Here is a 23517-nt window from a genome sequence, read left to right as displayed (position 1 = left end):
GATATTCCAAATACGGCTAATGTTTTATGTATATTTGCAGCCCCTCAGAAGAGTCAAAAGTTCTTACGTTGGTTGGTGAGATGTGTTTGTATTAAAGTTCACAAAAAAAAAAACATCAGTAAGTCTCATCCTTGTTCGGGGGGCATGCTACAACTGTGAAGGTTTAAGGTTGCTTGTGAGTGTTTCTGCTTATTGGAATTAAGAGATTTTAGTTTGGATTTTTTAGGGCCCGAGCACCGAATGGTGCGAAGCCCTATTGTTTTTGCTCAGGTTTATTATTATTAGGGCCCGAGCACTGAATGGTGCGAATCTCTATTGTTTTTGCTCGGGTTTATTATTATTATTATTATTATTTTTTTGCACACATTGGCCAATTGGGGTCCATTAACATGCTCAAAAACTCTTGAAATTTGGCACACACGTCAGAGTCGTGTGACACTAGGCTCGGGCAAAGGCTGGAATAAGGACATGTCAGGGGGGCTCTGTAGCGATCCCTGTAATGCAAAAACAAACATTTGTGCACAGATCGGGCAATTATGTACACACATGTGCACATGTGAGTACATGTGCGTACATACGAGGGTACGCATATAGAGGTCATCGACCCAAACATCATTCGCGCTATAAACCATGAGCTCCGGACCAACAGGAAGTCGGCCATTTTGGATTGTTTTATAAGTGCGTGCATGCGGTGAACTTTTAAATAGTCCTCCTAGGGAATTCATGCGATTGACATCAAACGTGGTGAACATGATGCCGAGTAAAATTTCATTTGCTAAATTGCGAAGGGATTGTTGATATCTCGAATGGTGCTGCCATGGCGAGGCGACTAAGTTATGGCGAATTCAGAGAAACAGGAAATGTCTAATATCTAAAGCAAAAAAATGTCTTATTGGGAAGACATGCAGTGGGTATGTTCAGCCAAGGATTCCAATCGCATCGATGTGCCTATCAGTCCACTGATATTTACCCACTTGATGCACTTGCCAACCAAGCATTGTTTTCTGGGAGACACCGTATAGCGATAAAAAAAAAACGTGCGAGGGCCCGCCATGGCTGCTTGCAGCTATATTTTTATATTAATATTATTTGCTTAGAATTTTCTAGAAGTTTGGAAAACTCGATATGCAGGTTTCTCCTTAACAACATAAAGAAAGATCTGTCCCCGTTCAGTCCCTTGTCATTTTTCAAGACGGAATTACTGACAATGCACCATGGTATTTATTAAATAATAATAATAAAAATTTTAAAAGGCACTGTCTTGTTTTCATACTGTACTAATAATTCCAACAGGGTATTTAGATTAATGGTCTTGCATTTCACTGAATTTCAATTATATGCACATTAAAGTATAGCTATTGTGACGGCAAAGCCTGCACCGCCGCAATAGTGTGGCAGTTTCCCGCTCCTCACGCTACACGGCGGAGGTGCTGAACGGACAGGACAGTGAGTAGGGCTCAGCCCTGTGGTGTTAGGAAGAGAGTGATAGCTGGACTAATATGTGTTTCTCCCTTGTTCAGAATAGGGATGGGCGATAAAATGATAATGATATGTATTGCGATAGACACGTGAATGATAGCGATAGAAAATGTGCTCGATAAAACATTTGATATTTTTTATCCTTCGTCGGAAGAAAAAAAAGGTTGCGAAGCAAGTTTCGTGGCATTAACAAAGGCAATCACTCTCTGGCAACCTTGCAACGTGATGACACGCTAACAGTGAATCATGTAAAAATATGTTTGACTGCACCATATTGTTGTCTCGTGCTGGTCTTTGACTGCACCATATTGTTGTCTCATGCTGAAAATGAGCGCCGCAGCGAGCGAGTGGCAATGAGCAAAGAGAAGAAACAAACAGGAAAAAATGACAGAAAATGTCCAAGGTTTGGGATCATTTCAAATCGAAACGTAAAGAAAACGCCGTGGCGTGGTGTCCATTGCAAGATCGAGCTGGCATGCCACAACAGCACGTCATTCCAAGTTCCAAGTTCCTGTCCATGTTTTTGCCTCTTAAATACCACAAATCATTCCAAGAAGACAGTAAAGGCTTATGTTATGCCCGAGTTGTAGATTTACAACTTGCATGACTTAAGCATGACTTAGAAGTTGCATGACTCAAAGGCAGTATTTTTGTATTATTATTATTTATTTATTTTAATGTATGCATTAGTTTTGATACTTTAAAAAAGTAATTTGAAAGTATTTTTTTTTGTTTTTGGATCTCAGAAAAGGGTTTATTTTAAGGGTTTGTTTGCATCTCAGAAAAGGGTTTATTTAAAACCCAGAATGATACCAGAAAGTACACTTAAATGTACTTACTTCTTCTCAGTCAACTTTGTCATTGTTCACAGTACAAGTACAGACAGAGAAACAATGGGTAATATCTAAATGTTTATTCGTGATAGAATATATTGTTGTATGCATTGTATACTATGCATTTAAAAAAAGTAAATTTTTCTAAAAAAGGAAACAGATTAGTTGTTCATTTTAAGAGACCTGTCTTATTTTCTCTTGTATATTTAATATTGCTCTTTAATTAAGCAAAAATACATTTTATCCGATTACTCAATGAAATTTTTTGGTAGAATACTCGATTACTAAAATATTCGATAGTTACAGCCATAATCTCAGTCTACCTCAGTTTTATTTATGTTTACAAAACACAGCACATATTTTAAAACACTTTATTCACCAGAAGGTGAAAAGCTAGTGAACTTCCTAGCACTAAATTCTCAGTTTTCTCCAGATATATATACACACTAGATGTCGCCTTGTACATGGCAGTACACTGGAACGAATGCGTCAACTGAGCTGCCGTCTTGTTACGGGGGACCCCCTCCTCTTAATGCATTAGCGTTAATGTAGGCAAAGAAATAATATCACCATAAATCGTCATGAATGCCATTTTCTAACTTTTTTTGATCGTTCCAAAGGTCAGACATGTATTTATCATTAAGTCCAGATAAAATTTAAGGTTTTGATATTAAGATAATCTACGTTTTCACAATATAATGCATAGTGCTAGTAGGTGAAAGTTTATTATTTACATTCTTCCACTTGAGTAAACTTCAAATGAACAATCACTACTTACCTTAGCCTACTGCATGCAACACTGCTACAATGGTGTGACAATACATGTTCATTTAAACATTTAAAATGTATTGGTTTATTAAATATGATACACAAAGCAATTTGAAAGTGGAAGCAAATCACAAATTTGAGAAGAACATAACGTGAAAGGTAGATAGTTGAGGTGCCAGACTGTTCAATCTTTTATTTATTCTTTTCCCGAAATATTTTTGCAACATTAAATAAGTAAAGTCACATAAACCAAAAAAAAACTTTGACTTTGAGGCTGAATTGCCAACCTAACTGGTGACATCCTTCCAGGACTGTCAGCGGAGTTAACTATTTAAAAAAAACAGAAACCTTACAGAGTTTCTCCCTGACACTTTTGCTCTGCAGTTGCAGAGTATGAATCTTTGAGACACGGTGTTGTCTCAGTTTATGAAAGGCACAGACAACCAGTGACATTAAGCTAAAGTGATGGTTGTCCATGCCATCTTGAGTCTCAACAACATGATCAAGAAGACCAAATATGTCCTCAGAGCCTACTTCTGCTTTCACAACTCTGTTTAAGAGAGACACTGGGAACTGATAGGCTGCTGAGTTGATGTTAGAGGCCCGTCGTATGCAGTGCTCAGCCAAGCGAATCACTTTAACAGTACCAAAAACACAATCATCATATAAATACAATAAAAACAAAACAAATATAAACAGCAAGTCATATTATAATTTTTTTTATTTACATAAGATAAAAATATCCAAACACTTTTCAGATATAATGTCATTAAATATGTCTTTAAGTGAAGTAACTTGATAAAAGAGCATTCTGCTTGTGTTAAGTCCAGGACAATCTAATAAAATATGTTTGACAGATAAGGGAATCTTACAAAACATACATAAAGTTGGGTCTTCACCTTTAAGCAAAAAAAGCATGGGTAAAAACTAAGGGGAAACTAGCATGGATTAGCTGCGGTCGTTAACCAAGGACTAAAACAAACCAACGGAACAAGAAATATAATTTACTAACATTCAATATCATAAAACACATTTTCTCACTTGTGAAATGTAATCCATTGCTGTCTGTTTTTTAGATTTCTTTCATTTGAACAACTTAGCACAGAAGTCCTGCATCATCCATGCATTTGAGGTAAAGGAGCACCGTACAAAGTTGGCGGCGGTTTTGACGCATTTTTCAGGACCCCAAGGCGACATCTAGTGTATATATATCTATGAGTTTATATTTAACACTTTGCACTATTTTATTACACTTTATTAAGCATTTCTTACATTTTCTTTCATTTTGCACCTTAAATGTTAAATTGCTAACTGTCCATTGTGACTTTAGACTCATGTTTACATTTTAATTATTTGAGTTTTCCTGGTTGTTGACATTTCTGTCTTAATAACTGAGGGGATTATGATCCGAGGAAGGTTAAGTTTAAAATAAAAATGTTTAAATGTAATATTTTTCTCCTGGTCCTTATTTTAAAGGGGTCATAAAAAGTATCAATAATTATCTATCGACCGATATGGAATAATGATATCATGATAAGGTTTTCAGCCATATCGCACAGCCCTAGTTCAGAATCATAATCAGAAAGATCTTTATTGCCAGGTATGTTTTCACATACAGAACAAATTTCTCGTATGTGAAAACATACCTGACAAAGTCCATCTTGTTAATCACAGAGCAACCACAGGACACACGCCAGAGCCTGCTAATGTTTGCCAGTTACCTGGGCACTGCCGCAAGCCTGCTCGGCCTCAAAACCTCCGCACAGCTCCCTGTCAGCCAGCCTCCAAGAAGCTACCCGTGACCGTACCACACCGTAACTCCCACGAAACATGCTCAATTATTTGAAATTCTGCTTAAATTGAAGAGCACTGTGAATAAATTGCACAAAGACTTGATCTGTACTTACACCTTGTGTGTTGTGTTCAGCCATTCAGAGGCTTAAGCATGACAATATTTATAATATTTTAGTATTTCAGCATATAGCCATTTATAGAGGGAAAAAAAGTTAAAAAATAATTTACTATTAGCTGACCATTTAAAATTCACCATGTATGTATAGCCAAAATTATGCATCATTTTATATGATATTAAATTATTTTAGACTGTCATTGTCAAGCATTGTTTATTTACAATTCATTAACACAGTAAACTCTATAAAGTTTACCTTGCACCCTGTATGTAGTTATGAAAATACGAAATTGGGGAGGAAATTAGTTGCACACAGTACTTCACACTGTATAGCATATTATTCTTTTTACATGTTGGAGTTTCTATATAAACTTCAGTGTCAAACATGCTGTCATATCAATTCAAGTGGCCTTTGCATTTCAGGTGCAATATTTTGCAGCCTTCACCAAGAATCTAAACATCACAAGGTTGTTGCCTATTGCATCATTGCATGCTGATAGTGTAAATTGAACCTTTTTTGCCCAAATTAAAAATCAATTAAAATTATTTAAATAAATAAATGGTATAGCTAATTTGCCTGTTTATTCTTTCTATGGATTTGAACAGTAATCTTAAAAGATAAATATACAAGTAAATAAAAAGTTTCCAAAGCCACAATCCATCATTGTAATTGTAAATTGTATATAATAATTGTATATTGTACACAGATTACTGGACATTTCTCACAGAACGTTTAGGCCCCAAAAAAGGGGTCAACTGCCAAAAAGATTTGAGTATCACTATCACAACAGTGGCTCTCTAACAGGATTAATTTAACTTATTTTAACCCAATGCAAATTAAAATTCCAGCTGAAAATCATGGCCTGTTTCAACGAAAATCTAAATCTCCTAATACATTACACTACTAATATATAGTACTAATGTTTATATATAGTATAGATATTGTACCAAATTTTTAAATGAATAAACATCTCATAACCAGGAAATATTACTCATCGAATAATATCAAAAGTGTAATAATTTGGAAGTACTAATATTTTAGGTTTAATATAATAGTTTCTAAAATATAAAAAAGTAATAAGTAATAACTAATTGCTTCAGTTTCATGGACAAAAATGATATTTAGCACACTGTGTGTCCCCATAGCAAGCACTGCAACTGCTGACAAAGCAGCTAAGAAGGACAGACTGTCCATATATGGTGCATGACGTCATAGGGGAGGTGGTGCTGGAGCTCTTAATCCCTCTCAACCATGAGTGGCTGCCTTGTTACTAGCCTGGAAAGGACCAATCAAAATTCAGCTAAATGAACTTCTGCCCTAGACAGTACTTCCTAGTTTCTCTTCCTGTAGTTCCATGCACCTTTTATGTAATTCTGTGCAACTCCGAGCTATGCAGCACAAAGCAAGAGCCATTTTGTGGTGCTCAAATGATCATTTAGCTATTTAATGATTAAGTTTATACATCAAGAAAATTTAATACATTTATGATATACAATATATAAGTTGTGATAAACTCATATCTTTTAAATACAATCATTTAATTTGTCATATGTCAAAACTAAATTATGTTTAAATTTAGAGATGCAGAAGAATGTGCTGAGAAAATGGCTGCCAAGAGCCTACTACCGCTCAAGGTCAAGCACCCGACCAATTGCTCTCTTCTTAGATACTAAGATGTCATGGTATAGATACTGTTTATTATACATAGGCACATACGCTGTGTAATAAAATGGATATAAATATACACAATAAATATGTGCCTATTTATAATGTAGCCACAATATCAAAGATCATACGCCACACACACAAATACACACTTTTTCCACACATATTCAAGTCGAAAATCTTTACTTATATACATTGTGTAATTCATTGAATAAAAAAACGATGTTTAAATGGTCAATATAAACCTAAATCAAGCAATAATTTAAATTACAGACTGATCCAGCTTGCATGAATTTCATCATTGCAACCCATAATGCAAGTAAGTAGTGTATGGCCCCCATGTGCCTGTATTCGTATCTGAAAATGTATAGGCATGTTCCTGATGACAGTCCTGGACAGTCTGTGGTGCTACTTGGTGGCTTCAGATGCTCTTGGATGAGGTTGGGTATTGTAATCCACCAGGAGGAACTCAGGGCCCACTGTACCTGTATAGGGTCTGACAATGGCTCTGAGGTTTTAATTCCAGTATCTAACAACAGTAAGAGCAGTAAGGGTACCACTGGCTAGCATGTGTTGGTCTGGACATTCCTCCCCAGATCGTTACTGACCCACCACCAAAACTGGTCATGCTGATGATGTGGCAGACAGCATACCGATCCCCCATACCATCTCAAGACACTTCCACATCTAACAGGTGTTTAGTGTGAACCTGCTCTAATCAGTGAAGAGAACAGGGCACCAGTGACCAACCTGACAATTCTGGCAACTCAGGCAAATGATAATTTAGGTGCACTGCACTGAACTATTAGCACAGATCCCACAAAAGGATGTCAGGCCTGAGATCATTATGTACTTATCTGCCTTTCTATAACCCTGTCCTGCTCTCCTCATGTAATAATCTGTCTCCCGGTATCTACACTATGCTCCTGAATATGGGATGAAAGACACACCAAACCTCCTTGTGACAGCATGCTCAGATGTGTCTTTCTAAAGGAGCTGGACTACCTGTGCAACCTGACTGGGTTGTAAGTAGAGTACAAGTAGTGACAAAGACAAAACACGAATATGAAGAGTGCAAATGTCTGTGGCCACCAGCTACAAACCCAGTCCATTTTTGGGTGGGTGTCTTGCTTCCCAGTGCACCTGTTGTGACTTTCATTTTGCTTCAAAGCAGGTGAACTGATTTACAATCGCTCATTCTTCTTATATAGAGAGATTGTGTTCTTAATTAGTTGAGCAATGCATTTGCAGTTCAAGTAAGATTTCTATGAACCTAGAAATAAGAAAAATATATTGATTTAAGAAAAAATCTATACATATTGCTACTATTTCATTATTTAATTATAATCACTGATTAGCTTAGGAAAACACTAGACTAAACATATATTCTATAGGATAGGGAACTTGGACTTGATATGTAACTTGGAGTTGATTTAGCGGAAAAACAGGATCCCTTATATATTTATCAACATCACTCAATGAGTCCTTTGTTTAATCTAGTTTACAGCATTCACATTTCTGCAGACGTATAAAACCAGCCTATATCAACTTCACACTGTGTTCCAACCTACATTGGGATTGCATATTATGCTGTAACATAGACCACTAAAATTATGCAAAACATGTTCTGTTTACCATTTTAATATACGTGCATTTTTAATTAAATAACCTGAAAAAGTTTTTATTTTACTTACAGAAATGTGTGTTTCCTTCAATCCATGTTTAGCATTATCTGTAGCAATGTCATGAACAGGAATTCATAATATTCCTTATTACCTAGTGAGGTGACAAATCTACAAACTTTGGGGTATAATGTTTTCAAACTGTCAGCTGCAGAATCTGAAATCTGCATTACTTTAAAAAGGATGAACTATAGCACTACAGCACAATTTATAGCAGCATACTGTACAGTTCAAATTTCAGTCATTCTATTGTTATAAACTAAATCCCCAAGACAACCCCTCAACCCCACCCCTACAATGTATAGGGGTTATGTGGGCAGGGGTGAATAAATGTAATATATAAAATAAATACTGCAGACTACATTTAATAAACATTTATTAAGTTGGTTAAGTTTGGATTTCTCCACATGACTCAACATGTAATGCACAGAAGTAAAAAGATCAAAAGACCCATCACCATGAGGTCTGAACAAGGACAATGTACAACTCCTTAACTGTACATTTAAAAAACTAAATCTTTACCGGCGAAACATACACTACATCTATATTTGTGTGCTCTTCCTAAAATGCATGCAAGAAAACTAACTAAATACCCATTGGTAGTGAGCAAAATTTAAAACAGTCATTAGAGTCTGACAGAATTATCTGTAAGGTAGGTATGAAAGGTATTGACTGGGTGCAGTGAAAACTTTTAGAAGTACAAAAACTATAAAACCTTAAAAAAGGTTCTCAAAATTCATCTCACTTTAAAAGGGACACTGACATTTCAAATTATGCAAAGGGTTAACTGTGTAATATTACTTGCATTATATTCCTTAAATATGCACACATCTTATTAAGTTTGGTCAATTTTGTTCCAAAGTATGTTCAATAAAAGAACAGCCAGAGATTTAAGACATATCAGTACAAAATGTGCATTGTCTAAGATCATTTGATAATAAGGCAAATGTCAATCTAAATCACTGTTTTGAGAACAAAAACTGTTTATATAGCACAAGTGGTGCAATGCAGTGCAATGTAATCAGACAAGGTCATAGCCCAAAAGAAATAAAAACGAGAACCCTTGTAATTTGACTGCATGTAAAATGTAGATATTGGATACACTGACCCTGTACACAGGCCTAAACAGATGAGATTCACTATTAGAAATGCCACAAAAAAAAAAATTCAGGGTGTGGCTTTTCAAGTATGCCAAGGTCAGTGCTGTGAAACCATACGATTTCATAGAAACTGGCTAAAATCATTGCACAGGTGACCAGCCATGCCTATCAAAGTAAACAACAAAGACAATACATGAAGAAAAATTCATGAAAACATGTAGAATCGTACCTCGAAGCATTGCTTTTAAGCGAAGCGTCGTCTCCTTCCTTCTTGTCGTTGTTCTTCAACATGTTTATATTGTTTGTGTGTTAAGGATGATCTTTAATCTATGTATTAAACTGTCTAAAGTTGAGAAGGGGTGAAACCATCATGCAAGTCCGATAAGTCCTGCTTTGCTTTCAGGACTGCAAAAAGTCTCCCGTTGCCTCGTAAGGAAAAAAACAAGCAACCTTGACACGCTTGGCGAAAAAAGCGTAAATTTAAAAAGAAATTATATGAGATAAAAAATGAGAACGAAATGATACCCTTTCGGTGTCACAAGCAACAAACGAGTTCAGACTTTTAATGCAATAGATCCCACATGCAAAAATTCTTACTGCGTCATCAGAACAAAGGACGACCGAAAACATCTTTAAGAATCAAAATAAAACCGATCGCACGTAAACCTGCAACGTAAACATACGTATTCCATAGACAGGTAGGGAAATGCATGAAGTGAGGAGTAACATCCACAGCCGGAATAAAAATATCGAACTTATTACTCCGTCAACGAAAAGAAAAATATACATAAATTTCGGCAAATCCAGATAATACAATTCGAAATATTACTTATAAGGAAAAAAAATCCGTAAAAAAAAAAAAAAAAAAAAAAGCAACAATGGCCTTTTGAATGGAGAGCCGAGTTTCTAAAGAGCCGCGCGCAGCGCACTAAAAATGGTGGACAGCCATGGCTGCCTGCGCGAGGCACAGAAAACAACGACTACGCTAAAGCAGTACACATTTTCTCGACGAAATAAAAGAGCAAAAATTACAGGGCGATATGTTAGCATTTACATACAACATTAATTAATATATTGTTTTAAAATATATGGCCGAATGCGAGAGCTAAAGTTTTAAAGAGAACTGTTGTCGACAAGCTCTACGGGTTCCCCTTCCCAAGGCTCATCCGCCATCTAAACCTCCTTCCCAGCTCGCGCAGGCTTTAGCCTTTGATTGACGTTCTCTCGATTTAACCCAGACTCAGGTGATGTACAATAAGGCCCACCCCTTTTATTTTATATAAAATCAGTCTTCGACGTATTCAGTCTATGTATTAAATGTACTCTTATACTCATTCATACACATTTTATTTATATATATATATATATATATATATATATATATATATATATATATATATATATATATATATATATATATATAATATTATAGATAGATAGATAGATAGATAGATAGATAGATAGATAGATAGATAGATAGATAGATAGAGAAAGAATGTGCAAGTGAGTAATCTTAAACTTTATTAATCTGTGTTTTCAGGGGATGGGAAAATTTCAGGACAGAATCACTTCCTGCTCAGACAGGAAATCAGACATTGGGAGCCATTTTAGAGCTTTGGACTGTGAAAGACACCATTTTAGGACATCTATACACAAGCTTGTCTTAAAAGACTAAAGCATTGTGAGCATAGTTTGTACCATTAAAAAATTATTATTTGCACAGCCACAAATATATTGTTTAAATACAGCGCTATAAATCTAAAAGGGACTATACTTTCTCAGGTGAGTCAAAATTAGATTTTAAAATTAAATAGTAAATTAAAAGTTTGTGATTGTAATGCAATAACTATATAAGAGGATTGTCAGAATGCAAAACAGAACTTTTTTTTAATTTGTGAAGACTTGCTAAACCATTATCCAGGTGAAAATGACAAACCTCAAAAACAACAAATATTAATCATAACCATTTTAATAAGAAAGCTTAACTCAGATTTTAAGACACATTTCCCCAATTAAATGAGAGAAAATCAATATCGTTCAAAACTATTTTTATTTAAATATTAAATGATGTATTCAACTTAGAATAATAATACAATTAATAGCTGAAAGAAAAAAACACCAACAAAATTGTCAAATAAGGGGGAATTAAACACATTTACCAGCAGAATACAACTGCAAAAAAAAGTTACATTAAAAACAAAACCAAAAAGTTATTTTGCAAATTCAAAATCAAAAATCAGAGCCGCCATCTTCCCGACAAAGCTGTAGTCTCCACTTGTTTGTCCAGTAGGGGTCTTAATGAAATCAAAAAGGAAAAGGGAAAACATGTAAGCCCCAAATGAATGTATCTACATAAAGCTTAAAATGAAAAATATTAGCTTGAAGATAATGTTACACTTGACTGAAAGTATACTGAATTACTTCTATCGGTCAATCCACTTGAATAAGGGTGGCTTGAATAATCTTTGTACAACAGTACTAGATCACCAAATCCCTTGAATGGAAACATTTTCACAGCAATATATTACATCCAGCCAATTCCGTATGTAATTTTAGGAATTTGCACCATACCTTATTCAAACAATGTAGTCTTGATCCAGTTTTACTAAACACCAATTACTAAATTCAACAAGATGCAACAACAAAAACAGCAAAAAACAAACACTTTCAACTAGCTTTTCATTGCTAGCAATCACTGCAGCTTGGAATTTAGCTTTATCCAATGAATATATTAATTCTTCTATCATATTATAACACACCTGGTTTGCGACATGTTGTGTGTAATTGGATTTAATAAATTATTTTCTATGAAGATTTTTTATATGAAGGGTCACTGCCATGATACTTAGTTAACAGTTACATAAAATTTCTGAAGACAGACCATGTCAAGTTTCTCAATGTAGTATGTGCAAGTGTTTCCAGTCATAAATTGTCAATGATCATAATTACTAATAACGTTGTAAAAACTTAAAATGCATTCTTATTTTGATAAAATGGATGTTTTATTCAGTATAAGACTACATTTATGGCATTCCTTAAACAACATTATCTGACTTTCATTTCATTGCTCAGGGGACCTGCAGTGGCAGATTGGTGGTCCAGTAATTCAAACTGTCTGCCTCCCGATCAGTAGTCCAACACCGTAAACACTGAGCTAACGTTTCTTAAATTTGCTATTTGAACATTAACACCTTATTTAAAAAAAATAAAATAATAATAATAAAGTTAAGTCATTAAGGTTTATTTAAGCTATATCTTTCCAGAATACTTGACTGAAATTTTATTTGTGTTATGTTTCCTAAGTTAAGTCAGTTAGCATATTTATTATAATAAGAGGTCATTTCAAAATAACATTTAAGACACAGATTTATTCCAATGTTGATATCAGATTTTCAGTAGGTTTAAATGTTTAAACATAGTTAAAGCATTTGGTGTCATTGCATGATCTTGCATCAAATGATAGGGGTAGCCTTCCACTAGTTTTTAAATTTACTTATCAAAACATTTGCCTGAATGACTGGTGTAACAAGTGCATGGACATCTTTGCCTGGACATACTTCTATCTACAAATTGTTATGGATTCAAGGTTTTATGATGTACACACTTTGGTCTGAAATGTTTAGATGAACCCCAATACAACAACAAACAAACTGGTGAAAGGGTTTGAACAATCAGCTACCCAAGCTTGTTCATCACAGAGAGTAAATGTATGACTATCTGGAACAGGGTAGCATCTGTGTGGTCCTAGGCTTATTATTTACCATACAACTGCTTGTACAAATGCTTGTGGTACCTTATGTTTTTTTTGGAAACTGCTAATTAGCAGGAACAGAACTTGTAGTTTTTTGGGGGTTTTTTTTTTGGTCTTGGAAAATTTGCTTGGATTCTTCCATTATATCAAAGGCAAATATGCACAGAAAGAGAGATTATAAAGGATGGGCATTTTTCAGTAACAAGTGCACTTCAATTTAATTCTGAATCACCACAATGTCTCAATTATAGGCTTACAAAATCATTTATGGACTCTTCTAGAATGTTTTAAGAAACAGTCAATTTAGTGTAAGTAAACTTCACTATAATCCTCATATAGTGAATTAAAGCTGAAATCAATGTCTCTATAGGATTGTTTTAAAATGACCTCTGTGAAATTCAAACTTATCAATTTATTATATACCTAATCAAAAATAAACATAGTAAAATGAAATGCATGAAAGAAAGGGAAATTAATTATCTATAGTCTAGTTGTATGTAATCTTTTGGCCTCAACTCAAATTATAAAATAGTAAAATTTAATAACGATAAAGCAATATGGTACTATAATTAAAGAGTAACATAACAGTTGACTATAATTTAAGTACCTGTTAGCACAAGTGTTGTGACAGTAACAATTCTGACTTTGTATATAATTAGGGCATATAATGTATACAAAACATTGTTTGGCTATTAAATGTAAAAAACAGGTGCCTGAGTAATTTTTACATTGGACTTGGATTATTTGGTTCAACACCCAAAAATTCATCACTAAATTCACAATATTTAGCCAATTACAGCCAAATTAACTTCCATTAGCATAAACTTCATAGGTCTTTTAATTAGTGTTAGCTGCTCATGAAGTTTTGAATTCCATTAAGTTAGATTCCCCCCACACCCAAAAAAAATCATAAAAAGAATATAAAATTCACAATTAGTTTTTTTTATTTTTTCCTTAACTGAAGCATGTCTACTTTTTCCTATGGTAGGTTTAGCAGAAACCACTGCCCTTTCCAACAACAGACATATGATGCAACAAGCCGCATGGACATGAACAAGAACAAAGACTTACCAAGCAGTATTCTTTTCCCAGCAATCTCATGACAACGCCCACAAACTGACAGATGCTAAGGGAAATAAAAAGCAATTACTCTCCGTTAGGCTGCTGAGAATGTAAGACTATATAACTTCAGTGACTAGGTTGTGTATTTGCAAACATAGTTGTCATGGGCTCGCAAGGGTGTCTACCTTAATTCTTGCATGTAATATGAGCATATTCAGTAAAGGGCAGTGCCACATTTACCAAACCAGAATTTACAAGAAACAAAGTAAAGGACGAATATCGCAGTGTGTTCTGTATTGAAACAGCAGTACTGCAACAACAGTGGACAACAGTGAGTAGCTTACAGTAGGGCTCAATTTTGGGCACCCCAGGTAAAAGTTTGAATTAATGTGCATAAACGGAAAAATCTCCAAAAGGCATAAAATTACAGATTAAACATGGTCAGTTAGATTTTAATTTCCATCATTTACACTTAATAACAAAAAATAAAATAACAGAAAACAAAGAAATGGTGTCTGCAAAAGTTTGGGCACCCTACAGAGTTTATACCTCGTACTGCCCCCTTTGGCAAGTATCACAGCTTGTAAAAGCTTTTTGTAACCAGGCAAGAGTCTTTCAATTCTTGTTTGAGGTATCTTCCCCCATTCTTCCTTACAAAAGTCTTCTAGTTCTTTGAGACATCTGGGCTGTCTGTCACGCACTGCTCTTTTAAGTGAGTGAGTAAGTAAGTAAAGTTTATTTATATAGCACCTTTCACAGATAAAATCACCAAGTGCTTTACAAAATAACAATAAAACTTAAATGTACAATAAAACAATCTTAGAGTAAAAAGAGAAATTTTAGAGAAGAAAAAACTTCAACTCTAAAATAATAAAACACACTACAATAGGGATGAAACCATAAAAGCCCAGTCAGCTAAAAGCTTGTCTAAACAAGTGTGTCTTCAGTTGCTTTTTAAAGGAATCAGCAGAATCAGCCACATGCAGAGACTGGGGCAACACATTCCACAGTCTGGGGGCCACAGACTTAAAAGAAAGATCCCCCCAAGTTTTAAAATGGGTTTTAGGGACCAGAAGCAGATTTTGACCTGATGACCTCAATGCTCTCGAAGAGCCATAAGGGGTCAACAGGTCAAAAAATGTACCCAGGAGCATTCCCATGAAGGGCTCTATAAGTGAGGACCAAAATTTTAAAATCAATTCTATATTTGATTGGTAACCAGTGAAGAGAGTATAAAACTTGTGTGATGTGAGATGATCTGCTGGTTCCTTCTTCTGTAGTCCAAACGTGAAGAGATAAACGCATGTATAATCATCTCTAAATCTACATTGGACAACATTTTCCTCATTTTAAAAAAACATTCCGTAAGTGATAAAAACAGCTTTTAACTATCTGTCCTGAATGTTGATCTAAAGACATGGATTGATTGCTTGTCTATATGTTCATTTGCAAACTTCAAACGCTGATTTTTGTGGTGAGGACATAGAGGTTTTCTTCTGAAGACTTTTCCATGAAGACCATATTTGTACAAGTATCTCTTATAATGGAATGGTGTACCACAACTCCAGTGTCTGCCAGATCTTTCTGGAGGGATCGTGCAGTTAAACTTGGGTTTTGACTTGCTTTTCTCACAATCCTGTGTGCTGTACTGTCTGATATTTTTCTTGGTCTTCCAGATCTTGCTTTAACTTCCACTGTTACTGATGACTGCCATTTCTTAATTACATTCCGAACAGAGGATATTGGCATCTGAAAACGCTTTGCTATCTTCTTATAGCCTTCTCCTGCTTTGTGAGTGTCAACTATTTTCAGTTTCAGTTTTCAAGACAAATGCTTAGAAGAACCCATGGTGCTGATTGTTGGGGCAAGGTCAGATGAGTCTGGGCATTTAAAAGCTTTGAGATTGACATCACCTGGTCTTTCCAAACGATGATTGAGAACAATTCATGACACTGTCAGGTCTCAGCTTTCCAAAGGGGGCGGTGCATGCTATAAAATCTGCAGGGTGCCCAAACTTTTGAAGACACCTTTTTTATTTTTTCAAAATGAGGGAAATAAAATCTAACTTTTTTTGACATATTATAAGAATGTTTAATCTGTAATTTGATGCCACTTTCAAGCCCCACTGTAGTTCACTGTAGTGCTATCGTCTGATGCCTAGCTTGCTGCTAACAATAGCAATAATCTAGCCAGCCATCATTTGTAATAAAGCCATTGTTCTATATGGAAAGGGACAGTTAGGCTTGGTTTATTCTTCTGCATCTAAACTGTATATTTGCAAACTTGCATAACCTCACCAGTGTCTTTATACTTGTATGTAATTTACATGTAATTGTAGGCAGGGCTACATCTACCAAACAAGGAATTGTTTTTCAGGAAAAACAACTATACTATAATAAGTTTACAAGTTGCAATAAAGTATTTTCCCACTTCAGCATGTTTGATGTGGAAAGTGGGGGGGGGGATTAATTCTTCAATGAAACCATGTAAATATGTAATCATAAAAAGGTACTACAACTGCATGTTTACTATTATAGGCCTGCTGGTGTGTCTACTAAGTGGCTTGAACTCACTAACACTGTTATTAAACTCAGTACAGTAACTAGCATTCTTACCAACATACATAGCTGGCAAGCTGACAATTAAATTCCTCATAAGAAGTTCATTTTTTCAAGTTGGGAAATCAGGTACATTAAAGTCAGACTGATTGGAGTAAGACGCAAGTGTTTCTTTTGTTAATTAACTGCAAAAAAATGTGAACAACAAAGAATGCACATCAGATTTGCTTTATATTTTGTTTTGAATAATTTTAATACCACTATAAATGTTGTCTTTATAAATACCATAATCAGACAATTTCTCTGTTTAACAAAATATGTCAGTTGTTGAAATGGCCAATTGAACTACAGTCAGGTCCATAAATATTGGGACATCGACACAATTCTAACATTTTTGGCTCTATACACCACCACAATGGATTTGAAATGAAACAAACAAGTTGCGCTTTAACTGCAGACTGTCAGCTTTAATTTGAGGGCATTTACATCCAAATCATGTGAATGGTGTAGGAATTACACAAGTTTGCATATGTGCCTCCCACTTGTTAAGGGATCAAAAGTAATGGACCAATTGGCTTCTCAGCTATTCCATGGCCAGGTGTGTGTTATTCCCTCAGTATACCAATTACAATGAGCAGATAAAAGGTCCAGAGTTCATTTCAAGTGTGCTATTTGCATTTGGAATCTGTTGCTGTCAACTCTCCAAGATGAGATCCAAAGAGCTGTCACTAACAGGGAAGCAAGCCATCATTAGGCTGAAAAAACAAAATAAACCCATCAGAGAGATAGCAAAAACATTACGTGTGGCCAAAACAACTGTTTGGAACATTCTTAAAAAGAAGGAACGCACCGGTGAGCTCAGCAACACCAAAAGACCCGGAAGACCACGGAAAACAACTGTGGTGGATGACCGAAGAATTATTTCCCTGGTGAAGAAAACACCCTTCACAACAGTTGGCCAGATCAACAACACTCTCCAGGAGGTAGGTGTACGTGTGTCAGTCAACAATCAAGAGAAGACTTCACCAGCATGAATAAAGAGGGTTCACCACAAGATGTAAACCATTGGTGAGCCTCAACAACAGGAAGGCCAGATTAGAGTTTGCCAAACAACATCTAAAAAAGCCTCCACAGTTCTGGAACAACATCCTATGGACAGATGAGACCAAGATCAACTTGTACCAGAGTGATGGGAAGAGGAGTATGGAGAAGGAAAGGAACGAAAGTATAAAAAAAAGTGAAAGTTTGATTTATGATTATTATTATATGTCCCATTACTTTTGGTCCCTTAACAAGTGTGAGGCACATATGCAAACTGTTGTAATTCCTACACCGTTCACCTGATTTGGATGTAAATCAAATTAAAATTAAAGCTGACAGTCTGCAGTTAAAGCACAACTTGTTCGTTTCATTTCAAATCCATTGTGGTGGTGTATAGAGCCAAGAATGTTAGAATTGTGTCAATGTCCCAATATTTATGGACCTGACTGTTTACTGACTGAGCACAGAGTTTCTGAGATGGGGAATCAGAGTAAATTGTATATAGTATCAGAGTAAATCCAGTAAATACATACTTAAATGCAACAAGCTATCCTGTGAACAATAGCAGGTAGTTTTATTATGCTAATATTTATTGTTTTAAATTATGTGAATTTGAATGACTAATCAAACATTCATATCATCTCCTACTGCTGTCTGACATCCACCTGAAATGCACAAGCATGTTGCACTTACTAATTTAATTATACAGATACACAAACAATTGTAAATTTGAGTATATTTGTATTTAAGTCTGGTTACACAGCACTTGCTTTTGAAACTAGAGTGTGATTCACATCAAGCCCAACATGAGTGTGTTATTTTTAACCCATGTTCCAGACAGTGTTCAAGCCAGACACAGTAGAAAAATGGCATGAAAGTATATATATATATATATATATATATATATATATATATATATATATATATATATATATATGGGAGTCCACAAAACCCAAGAAAACTTCTTGTTCTGTTCCTTGGCTGTCCTGTGTTGTGCAGCAATTGAAGAGAACTAACAGTACAGTATGTTCCTGGCCAAGCTCAGATGTGATTTCTACCAAGACGTCCTTCTACAATCAAAAGCTTGAAGCTTTTGCACAAGATCCTCATACGCTCCACATTTTCTCTTCATTGCTCAGCTCCCCCGGCTCCACTTGCCCCATCCTCCTTGATGGGTTAAGACTTTGATGCTTCCTTTCCCAATGAGAATATTGAGAAAATCAGCCAGACCTTCACTTCTGACCTTTCACTACATTTCACAGCCAAGATTCCACTATTCCTTCATTCACATTTTTCAACTGTAGCAGCAAAAGAGATTTTACAACTTGTCAATTCTCGCAATGCTACTGCATGGATCCAAACACTACCACTATGCTTCAGACCATCTCACAAAGACCTTCTGCCCTTCATCACCATGATCACAATAGATCCCTAACATCTGGTCATGCATCAACTACCTTAAATTTATTTACATCCTGAAGTAAGCTGCTCTGGCTGTAGTTATCACACTGTATCTACAGAATGGTATCACTTCTCTCTTTGCTTGGATACATTGTGTATAATCAATTGTCTGTCTCTTGCCGAACAACCTCCAACATACCAACCAGTCTGGCTTCAAAGCAGCACACAGAGACTGCCATTTTGGTGGTCTCAGAGAAACTACATGCTGCTAGACCAGCAAAGCGGTCATCTTAGTCCCCATCGTCCTCAACCTTTAGGCAGCATTTGATATGGTCAACCACAATACTCTCTTGCCCACCCTTAGGAGTCTTGGAATTGGTGGATCAGCATGGGAATGGTTTGCTTCCTACCTGGAAGGTCACTCATCAGGTCACATGGGGGTGCAATGGCATCTGCTTCACTCGCACTTTCCACTGGTGTCCCACAGGACTCAATACTTGGTCCTCTCCTTTTCTCTCTGTATACTCACTCTCTTGGTGAAGTTATTTCCTCACATGACACATTTCATTCTCCTTCCCTCCCTCAGATACTATGGCTTCTGCTGAACTCTCAGCATGTCCGACAGACATATTGTTGATGACGGCTCATCAGTTGAAACTCAATCCAGCAAAATTGAACTGCTGGTCATCCCAGGTGATTCATCCCCAGGGCAGGATCTTGCAATATCCTTACACAACATCTCCCCTTTGGTCATGGCTCACAACATTGGGATAACAATGGACAATCAACTGTTTTTCCTCGCATGTTGCTAATGTGACAATTTCATGTCCGTTTTTCTCGTCATTTTTATCCATACAGGCTGCTCAGGTACATGTTCAGTCTCTTGTCATTTCAAGACTGGACTATAGCAACTTGCTGGTGCCAGGTCTACATATGAACACACTTCATCCTCTGAAATGATTCAAAATGCAGCTGCCCAGCTTGTTTTCAACCTGGCTAAGATACCACATACCATTTGCTTGCCTACAAAGCCAAAACTGCACCTCGCTCCCTCAAAGCTACTAGCAGTGCTCCACCGGTCCCAACATCTTTTCTGTTCTGGCACCAAGGTGGTGGAATGAACTTGCCGCAAATGTCTGAACAGCTGAATCACTGGCTATCTTCAAATGACTGGTGAAGACCTATCTCTTCCTGAAACTTTTAAACTAGCACCTATTTTCCCTATTGGTTGTGTGTGTATATTGGGGAAAAAAGCTAACAAAAAACCCTGAACAAAGTTTTAGGTTGCTGGTATCTTAATCTGTAACCTAATTAACCAGTGTTAAAGAATTCCATAGATAGGGACTTCAAAGCAATTTTGTATGTAGCTCTGGATGAAGGATGATGTCAATCTTCATAATAACATACCATGATATCATTTATATTATATAAATAAATACTGTGTTGTTTAAATTTTATTTAATCTTGTGTGAAGTAAACATTAAATCTAGCTGGGCTTTTCCTTAAATTTCATCAAAAATGCTTTCAATACAATCTTCAAAAATGCACACAATATTTTTCTATAGTGATTTCAGTGTAACTGTTAGATATACACCTCATTTAATAATTTTAATGCCAGCCTACTCTCAAACAAAAAAATTTCTCTTTTCAATTAATGTTTTTAGTGATCACTTATAATTCTAAAAAGGTTCACATGCAGAGTCAGTACATTCAGTACACACTAATAACAAAAAAAAACTAAGCATTACTGCATCAGGCAGAAAAACAAAAACAAAAAAAAACAGAATAATGCTGCAAAATATCAAATAAATATCAAAATGTCTTTAAATTCAATGACAGATGTACTTGACAGCATAATGCAACTCCATAAGAGTTCATTAATTCCTTAACATATGTGTCTATAGGTCATTACCGTCTATAAGTAGTTAAATTAATCAGTCACAAGTTTAATACTTACACTGGAATCTTCCATTCATTCACGTCCTTTCACTTTGCATGTATGTGGAACAAATTCCTATAAGCATAAAAGTATAAAACAAACATTCAGTTATCATCTGTTCAGTTTGCCATAATGGTTGCAAAACAATAGATAACCACAATTTACACAACTTGTTAAAAAAAAAAAAAAGACACTTACATAGTTATATTATGGAACTAAGAATTCTTCCGTCATCTTTTTACCAGGGGTGTCTGCCTGTATAGAAGATTAGCAAATTAGAAGACAAGTTTATTTTTTTAATTGTCTTACCTATAGATAGACAAATATAGAACTGACAAACATTATACCAATGTTAATTAAGTGTAAATTTAATGTAATTACCCAACATAAGTTTACTTACTGAGGTTACATTAACATTGTAATATGTGGTATATTAACAAATAGAATTACACTCCCATCATCTGCAAGTGTTCATATACTTATTTTTAAATGTTAGAGAACATAAACCAAAGACACTGAATACAGTGCTATATACATTATATATGCACACATATACACACACATATACATATATATTTTATGTGGTGGCAAATAATTCAAATGGACGGTATTTTGTGTGTGGATAATGGAAGAAAAATATTGGGTAAGCTTTACTAGTAAAACATATGCATTTATTGTAAACAAATTTGTCACTTTATTTTTTACTTTTTATCTGGGGTCTAGAAATTAACTAAGTTATGTACAACCATTAAGCAGACAAAATTGAGACTAAAACAGTCTGAAATTGTTGAAGGAAATGGTGGTTTTCGGCACCACTAAGGGTTAAAAGCCAACACCCTGGTATTTCACATTGAAGAAAATTCTGAATAAACAGTAAAAGATAGTCAAGTCACATATTCTCCGCACATCTCCAAACATAGAAAGAGATATATTAAATAACTGTATATTTCTTGAATGAATACATAAAAATACAAGCAATTACATTCGCAGTGTTATTTGCATGATTACTTGCAGGTACATCTAAAGATTATATATATATATATATATATATATATATATATATATATATATATATATATATATATATGTTGTGTGTGTGCGTGTCTGTGTAAATATACGAATGCGTTCGTCTTTAAAGGCACATTCAAAAGTATAAAAGAAATGCCACTAATTTTAATTACAAGTGTTCATACTGATGACGCACATAAATACATTTTAAATATTTTGCTTTTAATTCGTTTTTTTTGTTTGTTGTTTTTTTTTTTGCTTGTTTTCACATTAAGTCCTGGCAAGGTCGTTCGTCCTTTCAAGGACAAAGCAGTCAAAATGCGTAGTCAATAAAAGTCTGCATTTTCTTCGTTGATGTACGTTATACATTCTCAACTTTCTTTCCAGAAGATGTTTTTGTTCTTATATTTCATCACATAGTTGCATAAAATATTGCACATTTAATCGACAGGAAAATATTTTCATGAATTTGCGCTGGCCCCATCATGGCCATTTTTTTTTTACAACGGTGAACCTTCTCTATTTCCACCATATTGGAATGCATTAAAAATCGTCTAAGGACGATCGTACACTCGGTAACAAATTCTTACCAAGGTCCAAAAGCGACGTCCAGCTTTGTCGTATGAACATAAATTCATCGTGTTTTTTTCGCAAAGTTTTAGTCATTTTATCACGGACCTGTAAACATCATCTGCTCGCTATTTCCCTTGGTCGCAGTCACTCTCTTTCCCCCGTTCTCCTTCTTCGTGCTCTCAGCCTGTGCTTTCTCCTATTTGAAAGGGCGGAGCATCTACTGGGACGTCAAGGGCTACAACTTCCTCTTACTGGGGCATTCTGGGTAGAAGAAGCATTTGCGTAGCTGATTTTATATTACTAAGTTTATATTGTATTGTAATGTAAACAGTAAATTGTAACAAATCGTATTGAAACATTGTTAATATATTGTTACTTGCTCTCTCTTCTATTTTTGCTCAAAATTTCATACACGCATCCGTTTCCTTAGTGTCGCGGGGCTCTCAAATTTTGAAGACAGGCAAGCGTGACATCTCCACCACACGCCCCCCACGCCCAAAAAAAAGTTGTTGTGTTTTGTAAGGATCACTGAACACACTTAACCAAATACAGAGCATTTGTTTAATTTCCATTTATTAATTTGTGTGTGTGTGTGTGTGAGAGAGAGAGAGAGAGAGAGAGAGGTTATGGCTTGTGTTATTTATTGTGTTTGTTGCCTTTTTGGACTCCTTTATCATTTGTAATGTTGCTCCCATTTAAAACAGTTTGGCTCAAGCCCAGCCATTTTTAGGGTCAGGATTGAAGACG

The 23517-nt window shown here is 35.4% G+C and overlaps 1 protein-coding gene and 1 long non-coding RNA gene across 4 annotated transcripts in view; both read right to left on the bottom strand.

Moving 5' to 3' along the window:
• The window catches only part of chd2 (chromodomain helicase DNA binding protein 2), a 101950-nt gene extending 91353 nt beyond the window's left edge, over nucleotides 1-10597 (bottom strand). For 2 of the 3 annotated variants that reach the window (XM_047822303.1, XM_047822304.1), the window contains exon 1: nucleotides 9667-10480. In XM_047822303.1, the coding sequence (XP_047678259.1) occupies nucleotides 9667-9728 (62 nt within the window). In that variant the 5' untranslated portion in view covers nucleotides 9729-10480. Of the gene's footprint in view, nucleotides 1-9666 lie in introns of all 3 variants that reach the window. The other variant, XM_047822305.1, reaches the window with a different exon arrangement.
• Nucleotides 10598-10945: 348 nt separating this feature from the next.
• On the bottom strand, nucleotides 10946-23161 carry LOC113652356. Its single transcript, XR_003442868.2, has 6 exons — nucleotides 23147-23161; nucleotides 22788-23031; nucleotides 21388-21444; nucleotides 21208-21264; nucleotides 14260-14314; nucleotides 10946-11731 (listed from the first exon to the last, which is right to left on the bottom strand). It is a non-coding gene; the product is annotated as an uncharacterized LOC113652356 (long non-coding RNA).
• Nucleotides 23162-23517: the final 356 nt, after the last annotated feature.

This window comes from Tachysurus fulvidraco, chromosome 13, assembly GCF_022655615.1.
Source record: "Tachysurus fulvidraco isolate hzauxx_2018 chromosome 13, HZAU_PFXX_2.0, whole genome shotgun sequence".
Taxonomy (NCBI): Eukaryota; Metazoa; Chordata; class Actinopteri; order Siluriformes; family Bagridae; genus Tachysurus; species Tachysurus fulvidraco.
Note: the sequence above shows the minus strand (reverse complement) of the source record. Positions and strands in the feature narration are given on the sequence as shown.